Raw genomic sequence first — 24,705 nt, 5'->3', positions numbered from 1 at the left:
TAACGTAGGCTCCGAACCACGGTCCTCGACATTAAGCCCAATCATCCCAGAATACATCCAGTCTTACCCAGCCTGTCTAATTTTTATTAAACTATTAATGAGATTTTAATGTGAAAAATGTATATCACTGTTTTGCGAAGCTTTCTAAACTATATAAATTAAGTCTATATATATATATATATATATATATATATATATATATATATATATATATATATATATATATATATATATAATTAAAGTTAATAATGGATACACAATATTGACACGACTTGAGAAAATCCAGTGTTATTGTTAAAAAAATCCAGCTCAAGCTCGTCACCTACTTTCTATTTTGGATCACAGCTTTCTCTTTTCTTATAAAATTCAAAAAATGCCGAAACTACCAACTTTGCCAGCTTTTTATTTTTTTCTTCGGTCAACATCTTTATGACAGCTGGTATGTTAGCAACTTTGAACATATTGCATAATGATTTTGATTCAATATTTTCCAATTTCAAATTCTTGAGATTCATTGAATTCATTACGAATCTAACATCACGACACCTTTCTTCACTTAGAATAGTTCCCAGCAAGTTTGACGTATTTGCTACATAACGTGCAACAAAATAGGCTTTTATCAAAGGATGTATAAACGACAGTTTCTCATTTTCTAGTGTCACTAAACCTATCGCGAACTTATCAACTGCCATGCGTGATGATATCGGATGCGTAATGTCTCTAAAATTGGCCAAAGCAAGATTACTATGAAAATCGTGTAGCAATTGTCTTTCTTGGCTTATCAGCTTTATCTTTGCCGTTTCATTTTTCTCCTCGTATAAATTAATTTTGTAGGAAATTAATCGAAGAATCAAATTAAGGAGTAAATCAAACTTCTTAAAATTAGTGAGGAATTGTAAATGTAAAGGGTATCCATCGAATTGTGAGCTACTGTCTCCAAAAAGTAAAATAGTCGACTCCACTCGAGAGTAAAATACCTCATAAGGAACCTTATTAAGTGAATTAGCGTGGTGAGCACTGAAATATTCTTTCTTTTGCTCTGCGGTTAATAGATTTATATATAATGCAGATGTTTGTAACTCTTTTTCCAGGTAAGATTTTTTATGAGGCCTGGACGTGATCCATAAGGTGAAGTTTCTCGATATAAGAAAACGAAATAAGCTGATAGCCTTGTTTTGATGTCTCTCTTCAAGCTCGTCATAGGCATCAAACAGGAATATATAATCGGGGCATTGGTGTCGCCTACTGTCATTATACATTCCAAATTTGAATAGTTCTTCCGCAAAATGGTGGGCTACGCTATCAGGATTATCAATATCGATTGCTATTGGGGTTAAGAATTGGATAACCCAGTTTTCGAAATCGCTGTCAAAGCCAACGTTATCCTTCATAATTAAGTCAATGTGGTCCCTATAAGAGCTATCGTTGCCTAGATTAACATATACCACCCAGGTGTAGGGATATTCATTTTTCAGTTGAATGGCTAAATCATTGAGAAATATCGATTTCCCCAATCCTGCATTCCCTATTATTAAAGTTGTCTTCTCTCGTGAGAGCAAATTTTCCGTACTTATCTGTTCGGCATGGGAAACATTCCTCAGACAATTTACAGTAGACGAATCAATTGTTTTACATTCTTCCAAAAACAATAAGTCGTTTTTATACTCAATGAGATATACATTTGCATCAGTTACTAGTTCACAATATTTTTCGAAAGTTTCCAAGGCAGTGTCTCGATCAGAAACTACTCTGATTCCTATATTCGAATCTATACTCAGTCGTTCATTTATATTAAGCGTCTCCAGACTTAAAAATAATCATTAAACTGGAATTTGTCAGTTGGGTTTCAATTAAATAATCAGGAATCACTTGCCTTGTTAATGTCCTTTGAATGTAGTGCTCCATAAAGTTAAATTTAATAAATTTTCCAATTGCAAGGCACCAACCCACTATTATATTTTCCAAATCATTAGAACTCATACAATAGTTTATAACAAAATTGTCAGCTATATCCTTTAGATCCATAACATAGCCTTGAAACATAATTTCAGTATTTAAGAGACTTTTCCTGGTCGATTCATCCAATTCCTGAAATGATGTATTGTCGGAAATAAATTTTAAGTAATTTCTGGTATTTCTTACGAGTCTTGTTCTTGTGCCTATTAAATATTTGTACTATCTTACCTGTTTTCATAGATGGTACTCTATCTAAATATAATGGATGGTTATCTGTTTCTGTCTCTCCATCGTATTCTATGATTAAAACATCTATTTTATCATTGAAAAGCAGACCGAAAGCCTCTGTTGACACCTTTTCAAATCTAAGCTGTCTATCAGACAACAATATGAATTTTTTATTTGATACATATTTTAAGATTTTCATGACAGTCAGTAGCGTAGAGTCTGTGTCTATACATATATTATAGATGGATTTATTATAAAGAATATTTAATTTTTTCTTAATTGCTATAAAGTTAACATGCAGCTGATTGATGAATTCGATGTTGAGTTCCGAGAGATCCTCACACGTTTTCCGATACTTTAAGTTCTTACCTATATTCAATATTTCACTAGAACTGCAAGTGTTAAAATGCTGCATACTTGCATTGAGAAGAACTAAATTCATTCTGATTGGATTCACCAGATCACTATCTATTTTGGGATCTGGAAATTGTAATGAATTTATTGTATCATAATTGATGAACTTTACGAGGCTTTGAAATAGATCAAAATCCGCTACTTCTGCTTCTGGTATATTATCATAACTCATGTTAGTCTTGATTGAATCCATAAACTCCCAGAAAATCGTATTTTCGGTTGCAATAAAATCAGAAGAGTCAGTAAGAACTCCCGTATACATGCAATGCACCGGGTTGAGAAATTGTGAAACCAAGTAAACTTGAAATTTATATGGGAATGGTTTCATGTTCTTGAGTCGCTGAAAATACTTATCTAAGAATGGTCGAACGACAACTTTTTCCTGATCAATTTTATGAGGTCCTTCCAAATATATACCGAATACGTGTTTTTTATCATTTTCGGCCATCAATACAATGTCAAACGAACATTGCTCTTATATATATCTAATGTTATGATCTTTCCAACCGTCTGAATATTATTGAGTATAGAAATTAAACTGAATATTGTTTGTCTCATTTTTATATCCAAATGACGCAGGACGAAACGCTCGGCGGCTTCCATTTTGATGTCGTAAGCCTTAAATAAAACAATGGTGTTAAAATAGTAAACATTCTAAATAAGACCAGTTAATGAGTGGGTTACAGAGAGGGATTTAACATGAGATTTATACTAGAAAAAAGTAATTGACATAATGTTAATTCAGTATATAAGTGTAGCTGCATCGGGCACGGTTTTGGACACAAGGCATTTTTTAGATTTCCGCCAGGCGCGTATGCAAATAAGTTCCCTTTGGATAAGAAATTACAAGTCTAGTACTGGAAAATCCCCACATGCGCACAAGAGTTTGACTTTGCAACGCTTCTAGTTGAAAATTATACATTAATTCCTCGGGGGTCCCGTTCCGAAACGGCTGGTGAAACCGCGGTTGACGAGCGAGCGATCTATATTAGTCTATTCCAAGTTTGTATTTGTATATGCGTCATCAATATGTTTCATGTATTGCCTGCCGCAATTTGTAAAATTGTTTTAGAATCAGACAATATTTTCTTTCTCATTTTATTATAGTTAAAAAGAGACAAAATGCAGTCTGATAGGTTCGAAGTGAAACCGAACTAGCCTATCAAAGTCGTCCGGTTGCCATACGTACGCAAAATTATTCAAAATACTATAATTACGGGTTATAAACAGACAAAAGGTTGTTTTAAGGCATTGTTTTAGTAAATTTCACATCGCCGCGGTTTTTATTGAAAATATTTTAGCGTATTGCAGCTGCACTGAATATTAGTACGGGCACGGCCTCTAAAATATTTCAAAAAATATTGTGGCGACCGCCACGACCCTTTAGGCCAGCACGCATTCACCTACAACAAGTTCAAAGGTTGGCAACGCCGGTGGATTGGTACCATACAGTTCCAGGCTATAAAAGACCATCACGACGACGTCTCGCTCTCTCTTTCGTTTTCGCCACCCCCTTGTAACTCCGGACTTCCACAGCGCTACCGTACTTCCTTTACCTAACCTAATATCCTGTCAATTCTCCCGTTGACCACATGTATTATTCAAAAATGAAATAAACAAGTGTTTCTCCAAGCACTGTTTTTAGTTCTCGTGCAAATTCCTTCCAAGAATAGTAGTGAGTGTCCAGACAAATAATCGCATGGACAGCCACACATTACAATCGACCGACCGACCAGACGAACATTCCTACAATTGGTGACCATGATGTGATCAAAGTGCCTAACAGGTAAACCAGCTCAACATAAACCACTCGACAGGTGCTTGACACGTGCATGAAAGGACAGCACGAGGAATGGAACCCATCAACATGACATGGTCGACGACATCCCACGAGACGAGCCTGATGGAGGAAAACCACAGAAGCCCATCATATATAACATCAACAAATGAACACTCTTGCATCATCAACGGGACACGTAAGGCACCACACTTATAGGTACCCTCAAACAAATCCGAACGCCCCTAGACGAACGACGTCCTGCTACTTCGATGGCAGCTGATCCCGTAAAACTTGTCGCTCAGGTTGGGATCCCCATCTCATCAGCAGTCCCTGAGCGTTTGTTTCGTGATTGCGGGTGCACTCTGGAAACTGCACTACATAGAGGTACATTCCATGGCAGTTCCACTAGGAGGGGAGTCATGTGGCGACCGCCACGACCTTTTAGGCCACCACGCCTTCACCTACAACAAGTTCAAAGGTTGGCAACGCCGGTGGATTGGTACCACGCAGTTCCAGGCTATAAAAGACCAGCACGACGACGTCTCGGCCTCTCTTTCCTTTTCTCCATCCCCTTGTAACAGTACCACGTCCACAGCTCTACCCTACTTCCTTTACCTAACCTAATATCCTGTCAATTCTCCCGTCCACCACATGTATCATTCAATAACGAAATAAACAAGTATTTCTCCAAGCAGTGCAAATAGTTCTCGTGCAAATTCCTTCCAAAAATAGTAGTGTTAGTTGGGACAAATAATCGACAGCCACCCATTTCGATAGACCGGCTAACCTGTCGAACATTCTTACAATATAAACAAAGTAACCTTAAATTCACCAAGAAACCGTCTTTATTCGAAACGGGTGATGAATCAAGATCAACTTGATGCTAGCTATATCAGAATTCAAATATACAAAATGTATAAAACCGGTAAGTAGTTTTTTCAATCGAAACAAGCACAACAAACTGAAAGATATACAGCTATTTGAGGGATGTTGAACATCCCGTCACACACTGTTGGGTAATATAGGATTCCAGTGATGTAAAGATAACCAACGAAGAGGTTTAATAGAACTTGCAGACATTGCTTTCAAAATAATAAAATTTTTAAAAACATAGAAAAAAAATCAAGGAAGAATTATTATATCAATTTGTATATTTAGATGAGACATGGATATTTCAGAATGGTACATTGGGTCATTCATGGCAAGATGATAATAAATATAGCGTAAAGGCAAAACAAGTTGATGGAAAAAGGTAAACGTGGGAACAGTTATCGATTAGATTTTATTAATCATAACATTTATTAACAATTCATTGCAAATATAAGAATTGTGAATTGCGAAGTGTTTTTCTCTAAGTCCAAGGGTGATTACCATGGAGAAATGTACAATAACTTGTTTTTGCAGTGGTTTGAAAATCAACTTTTAAAGAATTTGGAGGAACCATCAGTTATTGTTATGAACAATTCACCATACCTTAGTACACCGGTCAAGAAAATCACAAGTGCATCAACAAAAATGCATGTCTAATGCATGTGTGTGGTTTAAATGGCTGTGGAAAGGCTGTTTCATTATTTTCTTAATGTCTTTCTGCACTTCTTTATACGGTTGTAGTAAACCCTCTAGGTCATTATTAAACTTCATACTTCGTTCCAGTGAAGGATCCAGGTCCAAAACCAAATCCTGCAGTTGATGAGCAGACAACAAAACTTATTGATTTTATCTAAACTTAAAGACGTAATTGATTTTCCAGCTAATTCTTGGAAAGTGTTATCTTCATTATTTGTATTGCTTTCCAAAATTTGAACGAGTTCCGCTTCTGTGAGTTCATTGCCATAAGCGGCTAAAAGATTAGCCGAAGATCTTCCCTTTGATCGAATCTTTTCTATGTACTTTATGCATAACCTGTAAGATGTCTGTGAATTCGGCTACTTTGTCCGGCAATGCTAAGATATCCATAACAACTTCTGGCCATAGGTCTTTCCAGCATGCATTTATAGTTGATGGTCATAAGTTACTCACTGCATCTTTAATAATGGTTATGCAATGAGCAATATTAAACTCTTTCCAACATTCGGTAACAGTCAAAGACGGATCTGTTTGCATGTACTGTAAGGTGCGACTGAAAGTGCTCCTTAGATAATGCTGCCATTACACTCTGATCTAATGGTTTCAGAAGTGAAGTTCAGTTAAAAATTGTATTTTCATATTGAGGTCGATTAAATTTAAGGTCTTCGGATGTCCGGACGATTTGTCAATAAGCAGAAGTACCTTAAATGGTAGTGACTTTGAGACCAAATACTGTTTAACAGTATGCATAAAATAATTAGTAAACCAGTCTGTAAATAGCGTCGTCATAACCCAAGCATTAGGATTTGCTCTCCAAAACACAGACAGACAGTACTTATATTTACTTTTCAAGGGCAGTGGATTTAATGTTCCTTGAACAAGCATTGGCTTCGCTATAATATCACTTTAGGCGTTACAACAAAACAAGAGAGTTAATTGGTTCTTAGCTGCTTTCAACCTGAAAAGAGAAACAGCGGATAAGTGAAACTGCGGTTAATGTAACTGATGACTAACAAAATATTTATTGAAAATAATCGCTCCATTATTGCCACTCAGCGGAAATTGCGTTAAAAATGTCTAAAATCGTCCAGTGCCTCACGAAACCACAATTTATCGTTTACATGCGAATTTTCGACAGTACGGTAAGACAGCACTTCGTTCTAGGAATTGTGACGTCAGAACGTCGCAATGTTGTCATATCAAATAATTTATTTTAACATTATAGTACACCTAAAAACAGTTAATTACATACAGTTACATAGAGTTAATTATACAGCCACAATAGTTTACAGGTTAGAGATATAACCTCTTATCATTATTGCTTACTAATCAGACAGCATTGTGTCTCTTTTTAATTAGAATAAAATGAGAAGGAAAATATTGTCTGATTCTAAAACGAATTTACAAATTGCGGCAGGCAATACATTAAACGTCTTGATGACGTATGTACAAAAAAACTTTGAAAGGACAATAGTTCTTGTGTTAAGATTTAGCAACCCTGCAGAGTACTGCGAGCTAAGCAATTCCTCAAAGAAGAAGTGGCCATGAAGTGGCATTAAGCTTGCAGTACAACCAAAGCCGATGACAAAAAGGGTCATCTTCCCTCAACTTAATGATTTTAGTACCCAAATTGATATTCGGCGGCATCTTTATCAGATCCATAATACAGATGTTAAACAATCTAATCCATATTTTTAAAATTTGGAAGATTTTGAAAGTTGTCAGTGCACATCACAGTCACAAGTCACAGGACGATAAAGAAAAAATATATTATTGCCTAAAGAATTCTCGATAAAACAATGTTAGTAGTTTAGTATACAGCTATATAAGGAGTAATTGGCAGGGTAGTAATTTACAAAAAGATATCAATGCGATTTATATCTTAAGAATATATAGATTGAACAGATGGAAATTATGAATTATTAACAGTAAAACAAATTTCTAAACATTCTAAAACATTGATAAATATTAAGGGGTTTAACAACAAATTTTACGAGATATGTGACTTATAACATTTTATTGTTTGGCAAATTATCAGTTCAGTAAGTTTTGAAAAATAAATTTATATTTATCAATACAATGCTGATTATAAAAACTTAATGGAAATTAGATTTAATCACAAGATAGTTATTTTAATATAAAAACATTTATTATTTTAATTAATATCATATTTTAAATACATTTCTGATCTTATATTGAAAATATTGTGATTTACTTAAAAGAAGATCATTTTGAAATTATTCACTTTATTCTGTTGTGAGAGCAAAATGATTAAATTAATCGATTGTGGTCGAATTTTGACCACAGCCGATCACTAGTAATCGTTTATTAATTTCAAATGTATGTCTATATTAATTTAATTCTTTACACTAAATAAATGGATAAATATAATATAATAATGATAAATATAATAAATAAATAACTATAAAAATAATATTTTATGTAATAAAAAGTTATATACGCCTAGTTGTTGCGAGTACGGCGCTGTTTACTGATAGCGCCGAGTGGCGGGTGTGACCCCAAATCTAGGTTATGATTCCCAGTCCATCCCGTTTGACATAATTGTTGATTAGAAAGGGAAAGTTGCCCTTCTCCTTACTAATATTAGTAATAATTTACTTGCTGTAATTGTTTAGAATCGAGACAAAATGGGATTTTGGATAGTATTCATACCATCGTCGTTACTGGTGATACTCCTCGTAAAATTATACATAAAACTTACCTCCGCTCGGTGTGAAAGCAATGTGTGTTTAAGTGGAAAAACCGTTATTGTAACAGGGGCCAATACAGGTGAGAATAACTATAGCAAAAACAGGTTTTTAAACGGAAATAGTGTTGTACTTCTCAAGTTTACACTATGCCGCGACGTCATTAGGAACAGGTCCGCACTAATACACGTTCGTATCTATATATAATATCGTAATAAATCAAATATTTCTGAACATTTTTATTTCAACTGATAAACCATTTGATTTATTAATAAAATATTAGGTTGAGAAATAGTATTACGATAAATGTTATTGTTTATATTATACAGTACAACCTCTCTTTAACGAAACGTTTTTTGTTAGAATGGGGTGTATTATAGTCTATGCAAAGTTTCTTTTAGTAATGCGTTATGGATATTTATGACGTCGAAACATTGCAATGTTGCCACCTCAACTATGAGTTTTAGTTCAGTTTGGCTTTGACATACAAAAATATTCTAATCTAAATAAAATAATTCAACAAATATGTTATCAAATATAATTTATTTTAACATTATAGTACATTTAATACATATATTATCGAAAGACTTAAAACTACAATTAAGATAGATTTAATAGTTTGTAGGTTAGATTTGTTTAGTTTACATTGAACTCTTGTCCACACCACCCATGGGGTAGAGTTTCTAGGCGCGTTTTTTATGTAGTGGTATCCCCCCTGGAGCGCTAATCCACCTAATTAACTAATCTGAGAAACTTAGAAACATAGAAAATCAACAACGTAATTATTATAGTAATTAGTATTATAGTATTCTATTCATTTTGTTTCTCTTGATTAAAGAAAATACTTACTGAACTGTATGACTATAAATTGTGATCTGCTTATCAATGGTGTTAGTTATCACATCCAAAGCAAAATCATACTGTGTGATGAATTTGATTATACCGTCACTTAAACCAGCTCTTTTGAGAAATTCACATTTTATTATATCTGTATCGTTACGCGTATCTTTTATTCTAAAAGCATATTAATTACGCCTTCTTTTGCTTCTTCATTAGCAGGTGGCAATACAGATATGACAATTTCAGTAGGACAAAGTTCTCCACAGACAGCTAAATCATCATCAAAGATAACAAACTTTGTCTCTTGTATATTAAATTGTACTTCAAATCTTTGTCGGGTCTTAGAAAGTCCGGTAGTGTCAAGTCATCATTCTCATAATCACATAGAACTTTATATCTACTCTTCTGAAGAAGTTTGTGATGATTTTTTTAATGACTTAATTCCAAGCTTGGGCAATCATCTACATGGTTTGTAACACGTTAATGGTAGTTCGAAGTTTCGGAGTAGTGTTTGCAGGCAAGGACTTTATTTTTATATTTGTTAGATTTAGAATGTCTCCATGTGCAGTACAATTATCCAAAACCATATGAATTTTCTTCTTTTCTTTCTTAATCTCTTTATCAATACTTTATATACTATAAGCTCTGTTGGCAAATTGTTAAAATTTTTAAAACATCGTGGTTTTCTGGATTTTCTAGTGATTTGATTTTGCATGTCCCGGTACAGTTTATTCCTAGCAACACTGTTAACCGAAATTTGCTATTTTTTAACTTTCCACTCATTCACTTCTTCATTTATCACACTTTTTTTGCTGCTTGTTTTTGAAAAATTGGGCCTCGCATTGTTACATTTTTATCCCGGCATTGTTCTAACCTTTTGAAAATACATTCTTTTATACCCATGTATTCAAAATTTCAATCTGCTACTGTTTGCATATAATCCACTTTCTGCTGAGTATGTTTGTTTGACATCGTGGCCAATACAACATATAGACTGAAACTCCCGGGTCTAACACATAGAGGACGCTAGTTTTATTGCATTTGCGGGCGGCTTAGACAACCAGCCATACATAATACTACTTCTACTAAGTTATTGTGTGGGTTTCATCGCATCAAAAACCCACATATTCACCACCTTTTCAGTTAGTACTAAACCTCAAAAGAAATCTGTTAAAATTTAATGATATCCCACTCATAAGTTTGTAAGTTATTGTGCTAAGAGTGACAATACTTATGTTATTTTCAACACAATGGGTCAAAAACAATTTCGTGTTTTAATTTTACACTGCTTCTTGATAGGAAAAATACCATTCAAGCGAACCAATAGCTTGAAAAATGTTATAAGAACTTCACTCTATCAGAAACAATAATAATATATTGGTTTGCTGACTTCAAACGTGGTCGTAGCACTGATGAAGCAGAACGCAGTGGACGTCCAAATGAGGTGGTAACACCAGAAAGCATAAAAAAAATTTTACAAAATTGTTTTGAATGATCGAAAAGTGAAGTTGCGTGAGTTATTTAACATCGTAGAGATATTTAAAGAACGTGTTGATTTTATATTGTATGAGCATTTGACTATGAGAATGCTGATTTCGAAGTGGGTGCTGTGTTTGCTCACTGTTGACCAAAAACAAGAACGTGTTGATTATCCTGAGTAGTGTTTGGTCATGTTTAAATGTAATAAATCTTTAAAAGCCAAAAATGTTAAATGTAAAAAAAATATGGCGATATGTGACAATTGATGAAACATGGATTCATCACTTCACTCTGGAATCAAAACTATCGTCATCTGAGTGGACAGCAACTGGTGACAGGCCTCTTTTGAGGCAAAAGATAAATTATTCTACAAAAGTGGTATTGAGATGTTAGAGAGGCGCTGGAATGATTGTGTAGCTCTTGATGGAGATTATGGGGATTGAGATTTTTTCTTTGCAGAATTCTCGTTTGCATATTAGTGATATTTGGATTTTCAGCCGTTGCAATTTTAGAACAATTACAATAATAAAAGAACCGATGAGTAATAATGCAAGTGGTACTGATAATAGTTGGTATTACTAGTATCAATAATGGACAATAATATGATTATTAACAACAATCTTAGTCCATAGTAGTCAAAAGCAATGACGGACAATCATATAGATAACAAGTAACATATATTGGATAATAGCGATAATTAATAATAATAATGATAAACAAGCTAAGATGAAATATGACATGTGCACACGATACGAGGGGAACATGTGGCGTATAGCCAAAATATTAAATAAATAACGCGCTCTGGCTACTGTGCTCTCAATTCTTCGAATTCCGGCTATGTTGAATGTGGAATTCTCATAAAGGAGAATCCAAAGACATGCACGCTACAACGCTGCCACCAAGAGTCAGCAGGAAGCACTTTCGGTGACGGTTATGTATGCTTCGAATAATCAGTAAATCGTTAGTTACTTTGGTCAATTTGGTATCAGTTTCTGGCTATAAAATTGTTATAGTTTATAACTTATAGCTGTAACTGTAAAACTATTATCTTTAATTTACAATAATTTAAAAATTATGGAAAAACCTAATTGGATAAATAGATAAATAAATAAATAATGAAATAGAAAATAATAAACGAAATAAATAGGATGGAAAGGAAATTGGAAAAAAAGAGAAAATTGAAACTCAGGCTGGGCAGCACTCAACACAGTAAAATCAGCAGGTTAAAGAGGTGACTCTAAGGATCCCTACTTCACCAACAATGAACTCTTACCAAGTTAATTATTATAACTATTTAATCAATGCATTGTTACTAGTCGTTTCCGTCTAACCTACAATTTGTTAGGAGGACCCATTGGCCCTAACTCAGTCTCTGGTGAAATAATGTTTATACATGTCACTGCTGAATTTTTTAATATATGCACCTCACTACACAACACTACACAAGATCAAATGGTTTGATTCTTTGGAGTCTGTGTCCTGTTCTGGTGGTATCCAAAGTTGCAATATTTCAGTATTAGTATGAGAATGGAGTCTTTCCTCATGCCCCCTTGCAATTCTCTTGATTTCTTCACTGACTGTGGGTATCTGAAGGTCTCGATGTAGGTAGTCTTATAGTATTTTGGTGCACCCACAATACCTCTCAGGACTTTGTTCTGAAAAATTTGTATTTTATTAATGTTACTCTTTGCAGAACATCCCCATAATTGAACTCCATATGTCCATATAGGTTTCAATATTTGCTTATATAATAGCAATTTATTATGTATTGATAATTATGATTTTCTTCCAATTAACCAGTACATTTTCTTATATTTCAATTCCAGTTCTTTTCTTTTCTTCTTTATATGATCCTTCCAGCGAAGTTTTGCATCTAGATTCATTTCGAGATATTTTGCATTGTTGCTATATGGAATGATAGTGTTATTTAATGATATTAGTGCTTGTACGGTCTGTTTATAGGTGAACTGCACATGTACAGATTTACTTTCATTAATTCTTATTTTCCAAGCTTGCGTCCAATTATTTATATTGTCACTTGACTGTTCTAATTATCGTGAGGCTTCTTTACTATTGTCTCCGACTGCTATAATCGCAGTGTCATCAGCAAATGTAGCCATCGTGATGTTTTTCCATTTGTGGTATATCACAAGTGTAAAGTAAATAAAGCATTGGTCCCAGTACACTTCCTTGTGGTACACCTGCTTTAGCTTCTCTTATTATAGAATAAGCTTCTTCTTGCTTGCCTCTAAACATTGTGGTTGTAATGTATGATTTTAATAGTTCGGTGTGTTGTTTTGGTAGCATTTTCTGTAGTTTATGAACAAGACCTTCATGCCAAACCTTATCGAAGGCTTGTGCTATATCTAAGAATATAGCTGAGCATACTTTTTGACTTTCGTAGACTCAATAACATCTGTTATTCTGTGGACCTGGTCAATTGTTGAGGGTTTGTTAATAAACCCAAACTGGTGTGTTGGTATGAGGTTTTTTTGTCTCTATGATCAGTTTTATTCTTTTCAACAGGAGTTTTTCAAAAACCTTAGATATTACTGGCAGCAGTGATATAGGTCTATAGGATTTTATTTCATTTGGTGACTTCCCAGGTTTTGGGATCATTATAATTTCCGCCATCTTTCAAACGTCAGAGACATATTTTAATCTAAATGCTGTATTGATCAAGTTGGTGAGTTTTATAATTCCCTTTCTTGGTAGTTTTTGCAGTAATTCTCCTCTTATTAAATCGTAGCCTGGTGATTTCCTGGGGTTAATGTCAGTTTTAATAACTTTGGTTAACTCTTTCGGCGTTACTAATTCAATCATCGAATTTTCAGCTTCCATGTCCGGCAAATTATGTTCAAAATTATTTTCGTTTGGTTTGAAAGTTTTTTTTAGATATTCAGCAAATGCTTCTGCTTTTTGGCGATTGTCACGTGCCCAATTCCCACATAGGTCTCTTATACTTAGGACTGTGTAGATATGAGCGCTTTAGATATTTTGTGGCTTTCCAGAGTGAGTAATCAGTTTCTTCATCATCTGTTAAATTTCTGAGATATTCATTTATGGTTTTGTTTTTTATTTCCAGTATTTCTCTTTTCAGTCTTTGGATTATATTGTTTAAACTATTTTTATTTTCCGGTGTTCTGTTTTGTTGCCATTTTTTTCGTAATTTACGTTTTTCAGCTAGCATTTCCTTCACTTCTTTTGGATAATTAGTTTCTTTAGTTGTACACTTAATTTCTGGAGTATTATTCCAAGCAGTTTGTTGAATATCTACTACGAATTTTTCTGCTTCAAGATTTAATTGTTCAGTTGTCTTGAGGGGTACATTTAGTTCAATTCGTTTGTTCAATTCTTCAGAAAATCCTTCCTAGTCTGTTCTCTTATTTGTTAACGTTGGGTTTCTTTCTTTTCTTATTATATTTTCGCTCAACGTCAGAATCACTATCGTATGATCTGAACTTAGCTCAAAATTTTCTTCGGCTTTTATGTAGTTGGATGTAATGTGTCTTACTATGGAGAAATCTAACAGGTCTGGGGTTTTCTCTTGATCAGTCGGCCAATAAGTTGGTTTTCTATTTGACATGTAACTACATCTTATTTCAGTAGCTGCTTTATGCAGTTCATTGCCTTTAGTTGTTGTCATTCTGGATCCCCATCTTGTATTTTTTGCATTAATATCCCCTCCAATTATAAATTTTTCTCCCAGGTAGCTTAGGACATTCAAATAATTTTCCTTTTTTTGATTACCAAGTTAATAATTAATTAATTATTAACTATTATTGTTAACATTGTAGAATATTAATAATATATAAATTTATTAATTAAATAATCAATATATTATTAATATTAATTATTATTGTTATTACTATTAATTATTATTATTATTATTATTTTTATTATTGTTATTAAATTGAGATTTTGCACACCTTGTATGTCTTCAAGCATGCATTTATTTCATCGGCAACTGTTGATCTGGGAATGCCTGCGTTTGGCGAAAATCTCATTCTCCAGTAGAATCATCCCGCAACTCAAAAATATTCTAAATGCTACTGTGCCTGAATGTACACTCATTCTAATGATGTGATTTACAATTCTGTATCACTTTCGTCATTGCTGATGTCTCAATGATACTACACTGGCATTTTCAGCACAGAATGAGATATATTTTCGCCTTCTAACAATATAGAAACGACTTCAGATGATGCTATTGCCAGCGATGTTCGACATTGTTTCCGAATTGCATGTAAAATTAATGAAACCAAGAATGTTTTTATCAGATCTGGGTGCAACTAGAGAAAATGTATCTCCATTGCCGTTATTTATTGCTTTCATTATAGTCTCGTAAGTTGTCTCCTGCTGCTGATTTAAAAGTGGCATCTCTAACTTAGCTAGCGTTGGAAACTTTCGACTATAAACGACTATCGACTGTTTAGTAATTCACTACTTTTTCCTGTCGACTACTTTTGTTCGACTAGTTTCAGTCGTGACTAGTTGATTAGACTGTTTTCCCGACTGGTCGATTGAAACATTCGTTACTTGTTTTATACTGACTGGTTTTTTAACCTTCTGGTTTGCCGTCCTAACCTTAACCTTGAAAGTGATGTGCCGAATTTATGCTTATTTTATACGATTTGCTAAGTCTCCCGATGTTTATTGAAGCCATTTTAATGTTAAAGCTTCTTTCATTGAAACGTTAACAAAAAATTATTTTAAAATAACCCTAATTACCGATAAATAAAATTATTATCTTATTTGAAAAGGACGCTATAGTTAAACAGATGATAATTGTTGTTTTAGAGAATGCGACAAAATATTTATGATCGTTTTACTATTCCTCTTTATAATCAAACCAAATACATGGAATATAAAAAACGGCATTCAGAGGGAAATTGATCTTAGGAACAGAATAAAATCCAGCAATTAACTATTTCCTTTTATTTCCCATATTAATTAAAAAAGGAATATGAGTTATAAGATATGATAGTTTAGAAAACAGAAATTATTAGTTTACCTGAAAATATTATTTCATTTAACTCTCACTCGTTTACTATTCAAAAAAGTCAAAAAAAAAACAGATGACCAGATAGTTTGGCCCGTATTACATGTCGTATGTATATTTCCGTCTCACTTATGATACGGTTGAAAACAAAAACGAAAACGTAAGAAAACATTCTGATTTAATATATGATGAAACATATTGGGGATCATTTATAGTTATTTAAAATTTATCAATACCGCAATTATCTACGACCTTTTCTCTCTCAAAGAAGGTATTTATACATCTCCGTCAGTTATTACGATTGGAAGAAACAGTGGAAGTGTGCATTTGACTGAAATAGTAATTACTATTTTCAGTCGACTGCGTTTCTGACTATCGACTGAAAATAGTTGATAATTCCCAATGCTAAATTTAACAAACGTGAAGCTGGATAAATTGAGAGTCTTTATACTCAGAGGCCAATTCAAAGCTGTCTTTTACATCACTCTCTTCTTCATATTGTGATATTTAAATGTAAAAAAAAATTTTGTAATACTTTTGGACATGTTTTTATACAAATCTTGTCCTGGCTTTTCTACACAACAAGAAAGAATTATCCAATTTGATGCAGTGGTTCTGAAGTTACCTAACACAGTACCTATTAAAAATTAAGATTAATTGATGAATGTATTTGTTAATGAATTAAATAATTTTCGTTGAAATGTTTTAGGTATAGGTTACGAAACAGCTCTAGACCTAGCCAAACGAGGGGCTAAAGTAATATTGGCTTGCAGGAACGAGGAGAAGGCGAAGGCAGCTGTGCGGAAAATCATCGAAGAAACTTACAACAAAAATGTTTCTTATCGAATTCTTGACTTAGGATCATTGGGATCGGTGCGTCGATTTGCCGAAGAAATTAACACGACCGAAGAGAGACTTGACATTTTAATTAACAACGCGGGCCTCCAGATGGTTCCCGAGATCTCAGGCCTGTCAGACGACGGCCTGCATCCGGTCATGCAGGCTAATTATTTTGGACACTTTTTGTTAACACACCTACTTACAGGTTCGTATTATAATAGAATCAGGAATTAACTCGTATCAGTACCGAAATTTAAGGATAATGGTGGTATAAACCAACCATTCATCTAGAATAACTTCCCATCCCAAAAACGGATAAGTTTAATGGACCTGGCGGTGGTACCAATATAACCCAGTAGATTAACCGCTGTATTTTGATAACTTATAACATTGACAACCGATTTAATTTCGCTAATTGCTACTGAGTTGTTGACACCATAATTTATTTCCGGATCAGAGTGGAATGCTGCTTGTTCTTTGATCACTGCCGCTAATCACGCGGTCATGGTCGTTATTATTGTGTTTGATGTGCACGAACTCCTTGCATTCTAAACTTGTCCATTTCATTTTCAGTCACATCTCGCATTGCTAATAACAAAAGTAAAGGAAGTCCCCGCGCACTAAATTTGTGACTAAATAATGGCCGGTAGTCACAAAATAAATTTGCGAACGTACTTATAAATATTTAACAACAAACAAAAATGTCAATCCCATGTAACAGTGGAAGTATTTATGATAGTGACACCAACACTTCATATGGGATAACACAATTGTTGTTTTTACTATTTTCCTTGCAATTATTCCATATTTTCTCACCATATAAATTAATTTTCTTGAAAATATCAATTTCAATAAAGTCGCAAAAATACAAAGGAACACTGAGGGAAAAACAGACCAACCCCACTCGTTCTCCACTCAGGTAGTCAAAAAAGAGATGGCAATATAGTCTAGGCGGTATTAGATAATTCTTCTTCATCTTCAGAGCATTCAAATTCCGGGAATCTACAGACGGCAGGTGGTTTCAACAACTTTGATGCGATTGTATTGTAGTAACTTCTTCCATCAATTCCTCTTTAGTAACTCTATACTTAAACTGCTATGATTCCACTCATAATCTAACAAAATGGCGAAGGCAAAGGGTGTTTTTCGTAACTTTGGAACAATTATCAATCTGATGTCAATGTATCATGTTTTTTTTTTTTTGATAATTTCATCATTTAGGGTACATTGAGTTCAAGGAGAATTGCATTGTAATCTTTCCGGAATATTGTTACCGACTGCGCCAATTTTGATTAATTTACGGATGAAAAAACACTTATATTTCAATTATAAGAATGTTGGATGAGATGTTGGGCCCACCGAGGTGCAACCACCTGTAAACAAACATTTAGAGTTTAACATCGTACCTAGGGTATGATGGTATTACCAGCAGCATACCAGTAGCAAGGTGAACATACGCGTCATATTCAATAGTTTTGATATTGTCTACCATAATGATTTTTTATCTGTAATTTTTAATATTTTATCTTTATACGCGCTAAAATTGCATTTACAATATTAATGGTGTTTCCTGTTTGATCTAAGCAATTATACTGGTGAAGTTCATAAAATATTTGATGATGCTACTTCAGATTGAAGTTTCCGAGTTTAAACACAATCAAGACGACACAAATCTTATCGGTCATGATTTTATAGGATATGTTTTTTTAATTAATCTCCTAGAACGTGAACAATCTGCCCGTGGGCAATGAGTATTATTATATGATTTCAGTTATATAATATAACTATCCTGTAGAAGATCACTTCAGTAAGTGATCTACTGTACAACTTATAATCTAAATATTATTCTAGATACTATTCTAATGTATTCTAAAGTTTATCTTAACTTATTCTAAAAACTATTTTAGCTTATTCTAGGGTATTATTAAATCTCACTCCAGTATCTATTAATCAGTTCCTATGGTAGTTTGCGTTTGAGCAGCAGCGCTTATAGCCCCTAATATATATGGTTCTTTCGAAATGGAATCCGTAAATTGCCTAATAGGTGGAAAAATATAGAACTAACAGTGCGATCTGATATCATATTCGAGATGGTGACGTGAGGCTGTTTATAGATGAGGTGAGGAGGTGACGAACCATCTAGCCAACGGGAGAAGGGCAGTATCTAACAGAGTGGCTATCGATGGACAATAATTCGAATAACATACGTTGTACCGAACTTTAAACATAAAGCTTAAATTTTAAAAAATCTTTTAAAAATAATTTGTAGGTGCATGTATATAAATAATAACTTTTAAATGTTAAATTATTATTATCTTCTATAAACGTTCTATAAACATGATATTTAGCTTTGAAACGTTCTTTTTGAGTAAACTTTCGGTGAACTTGCAAATTAGTTGTATTTAATGTTGTAGATTTGCTGAAAAAATCCTCACCTAGCAGAATAGTGAATGTTTCTTCGATGGCGGCTGGCCACACTACATTCAACAACTTAGACGAGTTGAACAGCGACGCGTCTGTATACTCAATATATTCTAGATCGAAACTGTGTAATTTCCTGTTTACATTGGAATTACACGAGCGACTAAAGAACACGGGGATCACAACATATTCACTGCACCCGGGTGTCATATATACAGAATTTACCAGGAATATGCCCATTGTGATTAAACAAGTGGCAGAGTTTGTTGTGAAATGGTTTTGTAAGGTAAGTTTGGCCAAGATCGACTGGTATTTTCCAAAAGTTTCGTAAATATAATTAGTATTGTATATAGGTAAGTTCTTGCTCTTTGGAAATGGGTGGCTTAGTTATAACTCATAATAAATTATTCACAATGTATTTATAAATATTATTCTGTAAAGTAACGAGATAAAGTCAAGAATTCTTTGTGTTTATGGTGGATGAGGGAGCAATTCGAAGACCAATTCATGGATTTTTGCCATCGTTTTCACTGACTTGTGTCACGGTGCATTGTCTTGTTGAAACAGTACTTTCGTTTTCATCAAATGCAGCCTTTTTGGCGATTTTGTTCTTCAAACGGTTGATGGTCCTTCCTATTTCAAGATAGTCATTGAAAATTATTCCATGCGCATCTCAAAATACAGACGCCATAACCTTGCTAGCCGACTATTGCGTTTTCCTACGCTTTGGAGCGGGTTCGTCGTGTGCAGTCCACTCGGATGACTGTCGATTGGACTTCGGAGTGAAATAATGGAGCCATATTTCATCCATTGTCACACATATCGACGTAAGAAACTCGAGTTTATTACGCTTTCACTTTGCACAGAGTTTTCTCATACCCAAATATTCGTGCATAATATGATGTAGACGTTCAGTTGATCATTTTAGAGTGTCTGATATTTCATTCAATTTCAATTTACGGTCATTCAATTCAATTTAATGTTTTCGTCGGTAACAACCTCTTTTGGGCGTCCACTGTGTTTACCGTCTTCGACAGTGTCCGGAAACTCGGCATCAAGCCAAGTTTTTGCTTCAACTGTATTTTTTTCCCTTCAAAATGCAATATTGTATCAACACGCGAAATTCCTTTTTATCAATTTTTTTCGCAATTACCAAAGTTTCTTCACTCAAAATGCTATAATTCACAAACTAATGACAGCTCTCAAATTTATACACGCATATTTTGAGGATTTAATTCTAGTAGCGCCATCTATGTGTCAGACCGGGAACTTTTCAATTGACCTGTTATTGACTTAAAAACTAGCGATGCAAAGTGGACCTATTTTACTATAGCAAAAAGTGCAAATTGACACCAAAGAGCAAAACTCATTAAACTTTGCTGCGCATATGATATTATCGGCACGATGTAGTGCATTATGAGCTACTAAAACTAAATGCAACTGTTATACCAGTTGATATCTACTGACGTCAAGTGGAGAAATTGAACGACATAGTGTTTGAAATAAGCAGTAGCAAATGTCAAGTGCAAATATTCTTACAACCTTCTTAGAGTCTTCTGATTATCACTCGTTAAGATCCAAAAAGCATGGCTTTTTCTGGCACACGATTTCGAAAGTGATAAAATGAATCGACGATTTGATCGCTATCAAACTAACATCGTTCTTTCGAGGCGGTAGGCCATGTTGCCAAAGATGATGAAATTTTTATTAATATGTTTTGTACCGATTTTTCTCAATAAATGTTTTAATCAAATAATATACTAATTGAAGCAATATTTTCTAAGATTTTTTCGAATAAAGCACTAGAATATTAATTTAATTTAATGCACATCTAGTAAGAATAATTGTATTTGATAGCACGTAATAAATTAGTTGTAATTTTTGGACAGAATTAACTCTATTTTTGAAAATTTTATTAGTATTATTTGTATTATACTAATTTTATTATATAATTGCATTGAACTGCAAGATATTCTATATAAAACTGATATTACCAATTTATATTAGTTACGAATTTAAACTGCCGGCTTGGTGGCGCAGTGGTAAAGTCGATGAGACGGTACTCCTATGTTGCGATAGCCGCGGGTTCGAATCCTGCTGGGGCACGGTCGTAAATTTATGTTTGTAATTGTTTAATATTTGTGAATATTCTAGGTAAGAGTGTAAAATCCGACAAGGAAAATGATCCCAGTCACGCCAGTAACCAGGCTGGGTAAGACCGGATGTCTTCTGGGATTATTTCTAAAGTTGGTCACTCGCCAGTCGGTAGGCTTAATGCTGAGAACCGTGGTTCGGAGCCCACGTTAAATTTTAGGCCCAGTCCAGATAAACCCATAGTTGGTAAAAGGAGACTTTAAAATATATATAAAAAAAGAAAAGAATTTAAACTCTATTAAGCAGGAAGATTCAAAATTGCAAAAGGTTTTCTACAGGTGCTATTTATACTTTAAATCTTACCAAAATTACATATTTCCAGGCGCTATGTAATGTTTCTATAATAATAAATTTCCATTTTTCTAGTAAACCATAATTTTTGAATTGTGATTTTTGGGTGAACAAAGCTATTTTTAACCGACTTCAAAAAAGGAGAAGTTTTTATGATCGGCTCCGTTAATTATTGACCGATTTAAAAAAAAATATTCGAAAGATTGCACTTCCGAGGTGGTCCTATCGGGACCAAGTTAGGATCTAGTGGGGGGAACGAAGGAAATCGAGGGAGAATCTCAAATTTCAAAGGCACGTATAACATTTTCACAAAATTTTTGTCTAAAATAATCAGATATTGGTATATAATGTTATTACTGAATATAAAATACGTGTAGTAGATAGGTTATATAAGTTTTTTGTTTATTTTTATTTAGTTATTACAACGATTATTATGTTTACATTTTATTTTGAAACGTAATTTTTTTGTTTTGAAAATCTAAGGTTGATTATTTTTACTTTTTAGAGAGTTTCTTATTTATTTTTTGAAGTCGGTTCAATTTTTTTGTTAAAAATATTTTAACACAAGCTGCTTTCGAAGCCTCTCCCAGTTTTTGTCAGGTTATTAAAGAGTGTTGGCCAGCGTTGCTGTGATCTTTCAATTTGACCAAATTAATTCTGGCTTCTTTTTAAATATATTATCCAGTCATCATTGTATCATTGCAAGCATTTGTTTTTGACATTAAAGAGTCGAATTAATGGACCCTCTAACAATTTACAATTTACTTAATCTCCCATAATATTGTCGCACGTTTACTGACAATGTGCCCAGAGTGCCCTCTACTAGTTCTTCTGTCACTTTTGCATTTTAGGAATGGACCCTGTTATCGATATAGTACATATTTAGCATTCCATCTCAATGTAATTGTACCTAACCTAATTAATATAATTTATAAAATTGCAAAAACAAAACTATTACATTCTAAATATAGAATCATTTGAGATTATTTATAACTTATTTATCATTTTATTTCTGAGTTGTGAAAATTTAACTTTACTAAGTAACCCAGCCGAAGAGGTCTACACATTTCTTTTATTACATAGTTGAGTTTTGTCAACGCCACTTGTTTTAGTCTGTTGCTGAGATGCCAAATCCGCGGATATGTACTCGGCTTCCATTGAATTTAATGTCACTGCGTTTTCAATTATGTTACCTTGACACGTGTTCATAGGAATGCCATGCATCTGGGTCTAAAAAATAACTTTTTTAAATAGCATCACTCATTCCTTCAAATCCATTGTCCCCTTTCATATACATTAGTTCATGGTCATTAGTACCTTTTGCCAGCTTTCCATTGGTTTATTCAAATATCTTTCATATGTGCTGCTATCATCATGTCGAATTTCTAGAACAGTCGTTAAATAAATGCGTTTTTGATGAGAATTATTTTTCTATGTTCTCCATTTAAACAAAATTCTTTTACTTCTATTTTTTTTCTGATTTAAATTCTTCATATCCTTTCATTAAATGAGCTGTTTCCACTTTGCGTTCTTTTATTGATGCATCTCTATAATATATTTATTCCGCATGTCAGAGGAGTTTTAACTTTGCCAGTCTTCCCTATACATTCGGGACGGACTCATCATCAGTCATTGAGTCATCATCGCCAGTGAATATTATCAATTTTTACATATTACAGCTAAACCAAACAATGCTGGTTTTAATTTCAGGTATCTTGTTTGGGTAGTGAAGCTCTCTGGTTTCTTTGTTTAATTTTCTTTTTTTTGTATGGATATTGATATCATACCATACTAATACTCTGTAACCTGCAAGCAGGTGCGTAACTGGATTCTTCAGATGTTCCAGTGCCCTTTTAGTCCTTTTTAGTGCCGGTGAGTCTACTGCTACCTGATTGCATATAATTAACATAAAACATATACTTAACATAACGAAATAAAGAATGAGTAGTTCAACAAGAGTGGTAGGAATATAAAATATATGTCACCAATTATAAATGTATAGAAATATCTGCACGGTTACGTATTAGTCAAGCGCCTTCGCCGTTGAATGTTATTCAATTGATTTAGGTGAATCGTAGACGAATTCCTGATACATAGATGTTTACCAAAGTCTATTTACCATCGATATTTCTTATATTTCTATAATATATATGTAGTCAATAAAACTAAACCTAAACACTTCTCCTCCCACTTCCACCAATATTTAAAAATCTTAATAATTTAAAATAATTTCAGTTTCAATAACTAAAAAGATATTTAATTTGAATCAAGCAATATTGACAGTACATGCCGATCTACAGAACTTCTAATTCTACAGTTAATTTCAATTTAATCTTCCCCAGATCTCAACATAGTTAGTTACAGTTAAAATATGTTGCAACTCAAGTTGATTCGCCGAATAAATAAATGCGTACATAAGTGTACGGTACACCATCTATTACAAAAACCCGAAATTACTTTTTCGCCAGCATTATATTATCATACAACCACGATTTATGTTGTTTAATATAACTTAAAGAATAAAATAATTTTCCAATGAAAAAATTGACTCGATATTCTCGCGACTCGTGACTTTCGACATGGATTATCAAAACAAGTGTGCATCGATCAATTTAATTTTAATTATAATTTTCAAAATATAAATAATGTCTCTCATATAAAAATGAGCCGCGTCTTATCAACGTAGTAATAATTAACGGAGATTACTGGTTATTTTATGAGTTCAATCTAACATTTTTTGAATATTATATGACACTATGTTATAACATTTCCTTTATTTGAAGGATGCCCGTGAAGGTGCTCAAACAACCATCCATTGTGCCGTTGCCAAAGACATCGAGAAATATTCTGGATTGTACTTTGCTGACTGTAAACTAGCTTCCTTCCCTAGAAAAGCTGATATGGAATTAGCCAAGTCATTATGGCGACTCTCCGAGGAACTGGTTAAGTTAGACAAGAAATATATATAGATTTTAAAATACTTCTTGTATAGTTTCTTTGTAATAAACCAAATAGTTTTGTTATAA

At 33.6% G+C, this 24,705-nt stretch overlaps 2 protein-coding genes across 6 annotated transcripts in view; one reads left to right on the top strand and one right to left on the bottom strand.

Annotated features, from left to right (window-relative positions):
• LOC143195991 (uncharacterized) overlaps positions 1–8,807 on the bottom strand; it is a 27,000-nt gene extending 18,193 nt beyond the window's left edge. For 2 of the 5 annotated variants that reach the window (XM_076403551.1, XM_076403553.1), the window contains exon 1: positions 8,667–8,806. The gene's annotated coding sequence lies outside the window, so the exon portion shown is untranslated. Of the gene's footprint in view, positions 1–6,762; positions 6,903–8,666 lie in introns of those variants that run through there. The other 3 variants (XR_013005637.1, XR_013005635.1, XR_013005636.1) reach the window with 3 other exon arrangements.
• Positions 8,468–24,705, top strand: LOC143196011 (retinol dehydrogenase 11). Its single transcript, XM_076403592.1, has 4 exons — positions 8,468–8,734; positions 16,683–17,018; positions 19,228–19,520; positions 24,463–24,705. Exons 1-4 carry the CDS (start codon positions 8,593–8,595, stop codon positions 24,646–24,648), a joined length of 957 nt encoding a protein of 318 aa, XP_076259707.1. The 5' UTR covers positions 8,468–8,592; the 3' UTR covers positions 24,649–24,705.

The sequence above is a fragment of the Rhynchophorus ferrugineus genome, unplaced genomic scaffold, assembly GCF_030347505.1.
Source record: "Rhynchophorus ferrugineus isolate W39M unplaced genomic scaffold, kcgeb_rfMv2 rfM4, whole genome shotgun sequence".
In the NCBI taxonomy this organism is placed as follows: Eukaryota; Metazoa; Arthropoda; class Insecta; order Coleoptera; family Curculionidae; genus Rhynchophorus; species Rhynchophorus ferrugineus.
This window is presented reverse-complemented; position numbering and strand designations above follow the sequence as displayed.

Excerpts from the sequence above, each read along its gene's own strand:
- LOC143196011 (XM_076403592.1), top strand. The coding sequence starts at position 8,593 with ATGGGATTTTGGATAGTATTCATACCATCGTCGTTACTGGTGATACTC. Across the intron at positions 8,735-16,682 it reads TGTAACAGGGGCCAATACAG|GTATAGGTTACGAAACAGCT; the intron begins GTGAGAATAACT and ends GAAATGTTTTAG. Across the intron at positions 19,521-24,462 it reads TTGTGAAATGGTTTTGTAAG|GATGCCCGTGAAGGTGCTCA; the intron begins GTAAGTTTGGCC and ends CTTTATTTGAAG.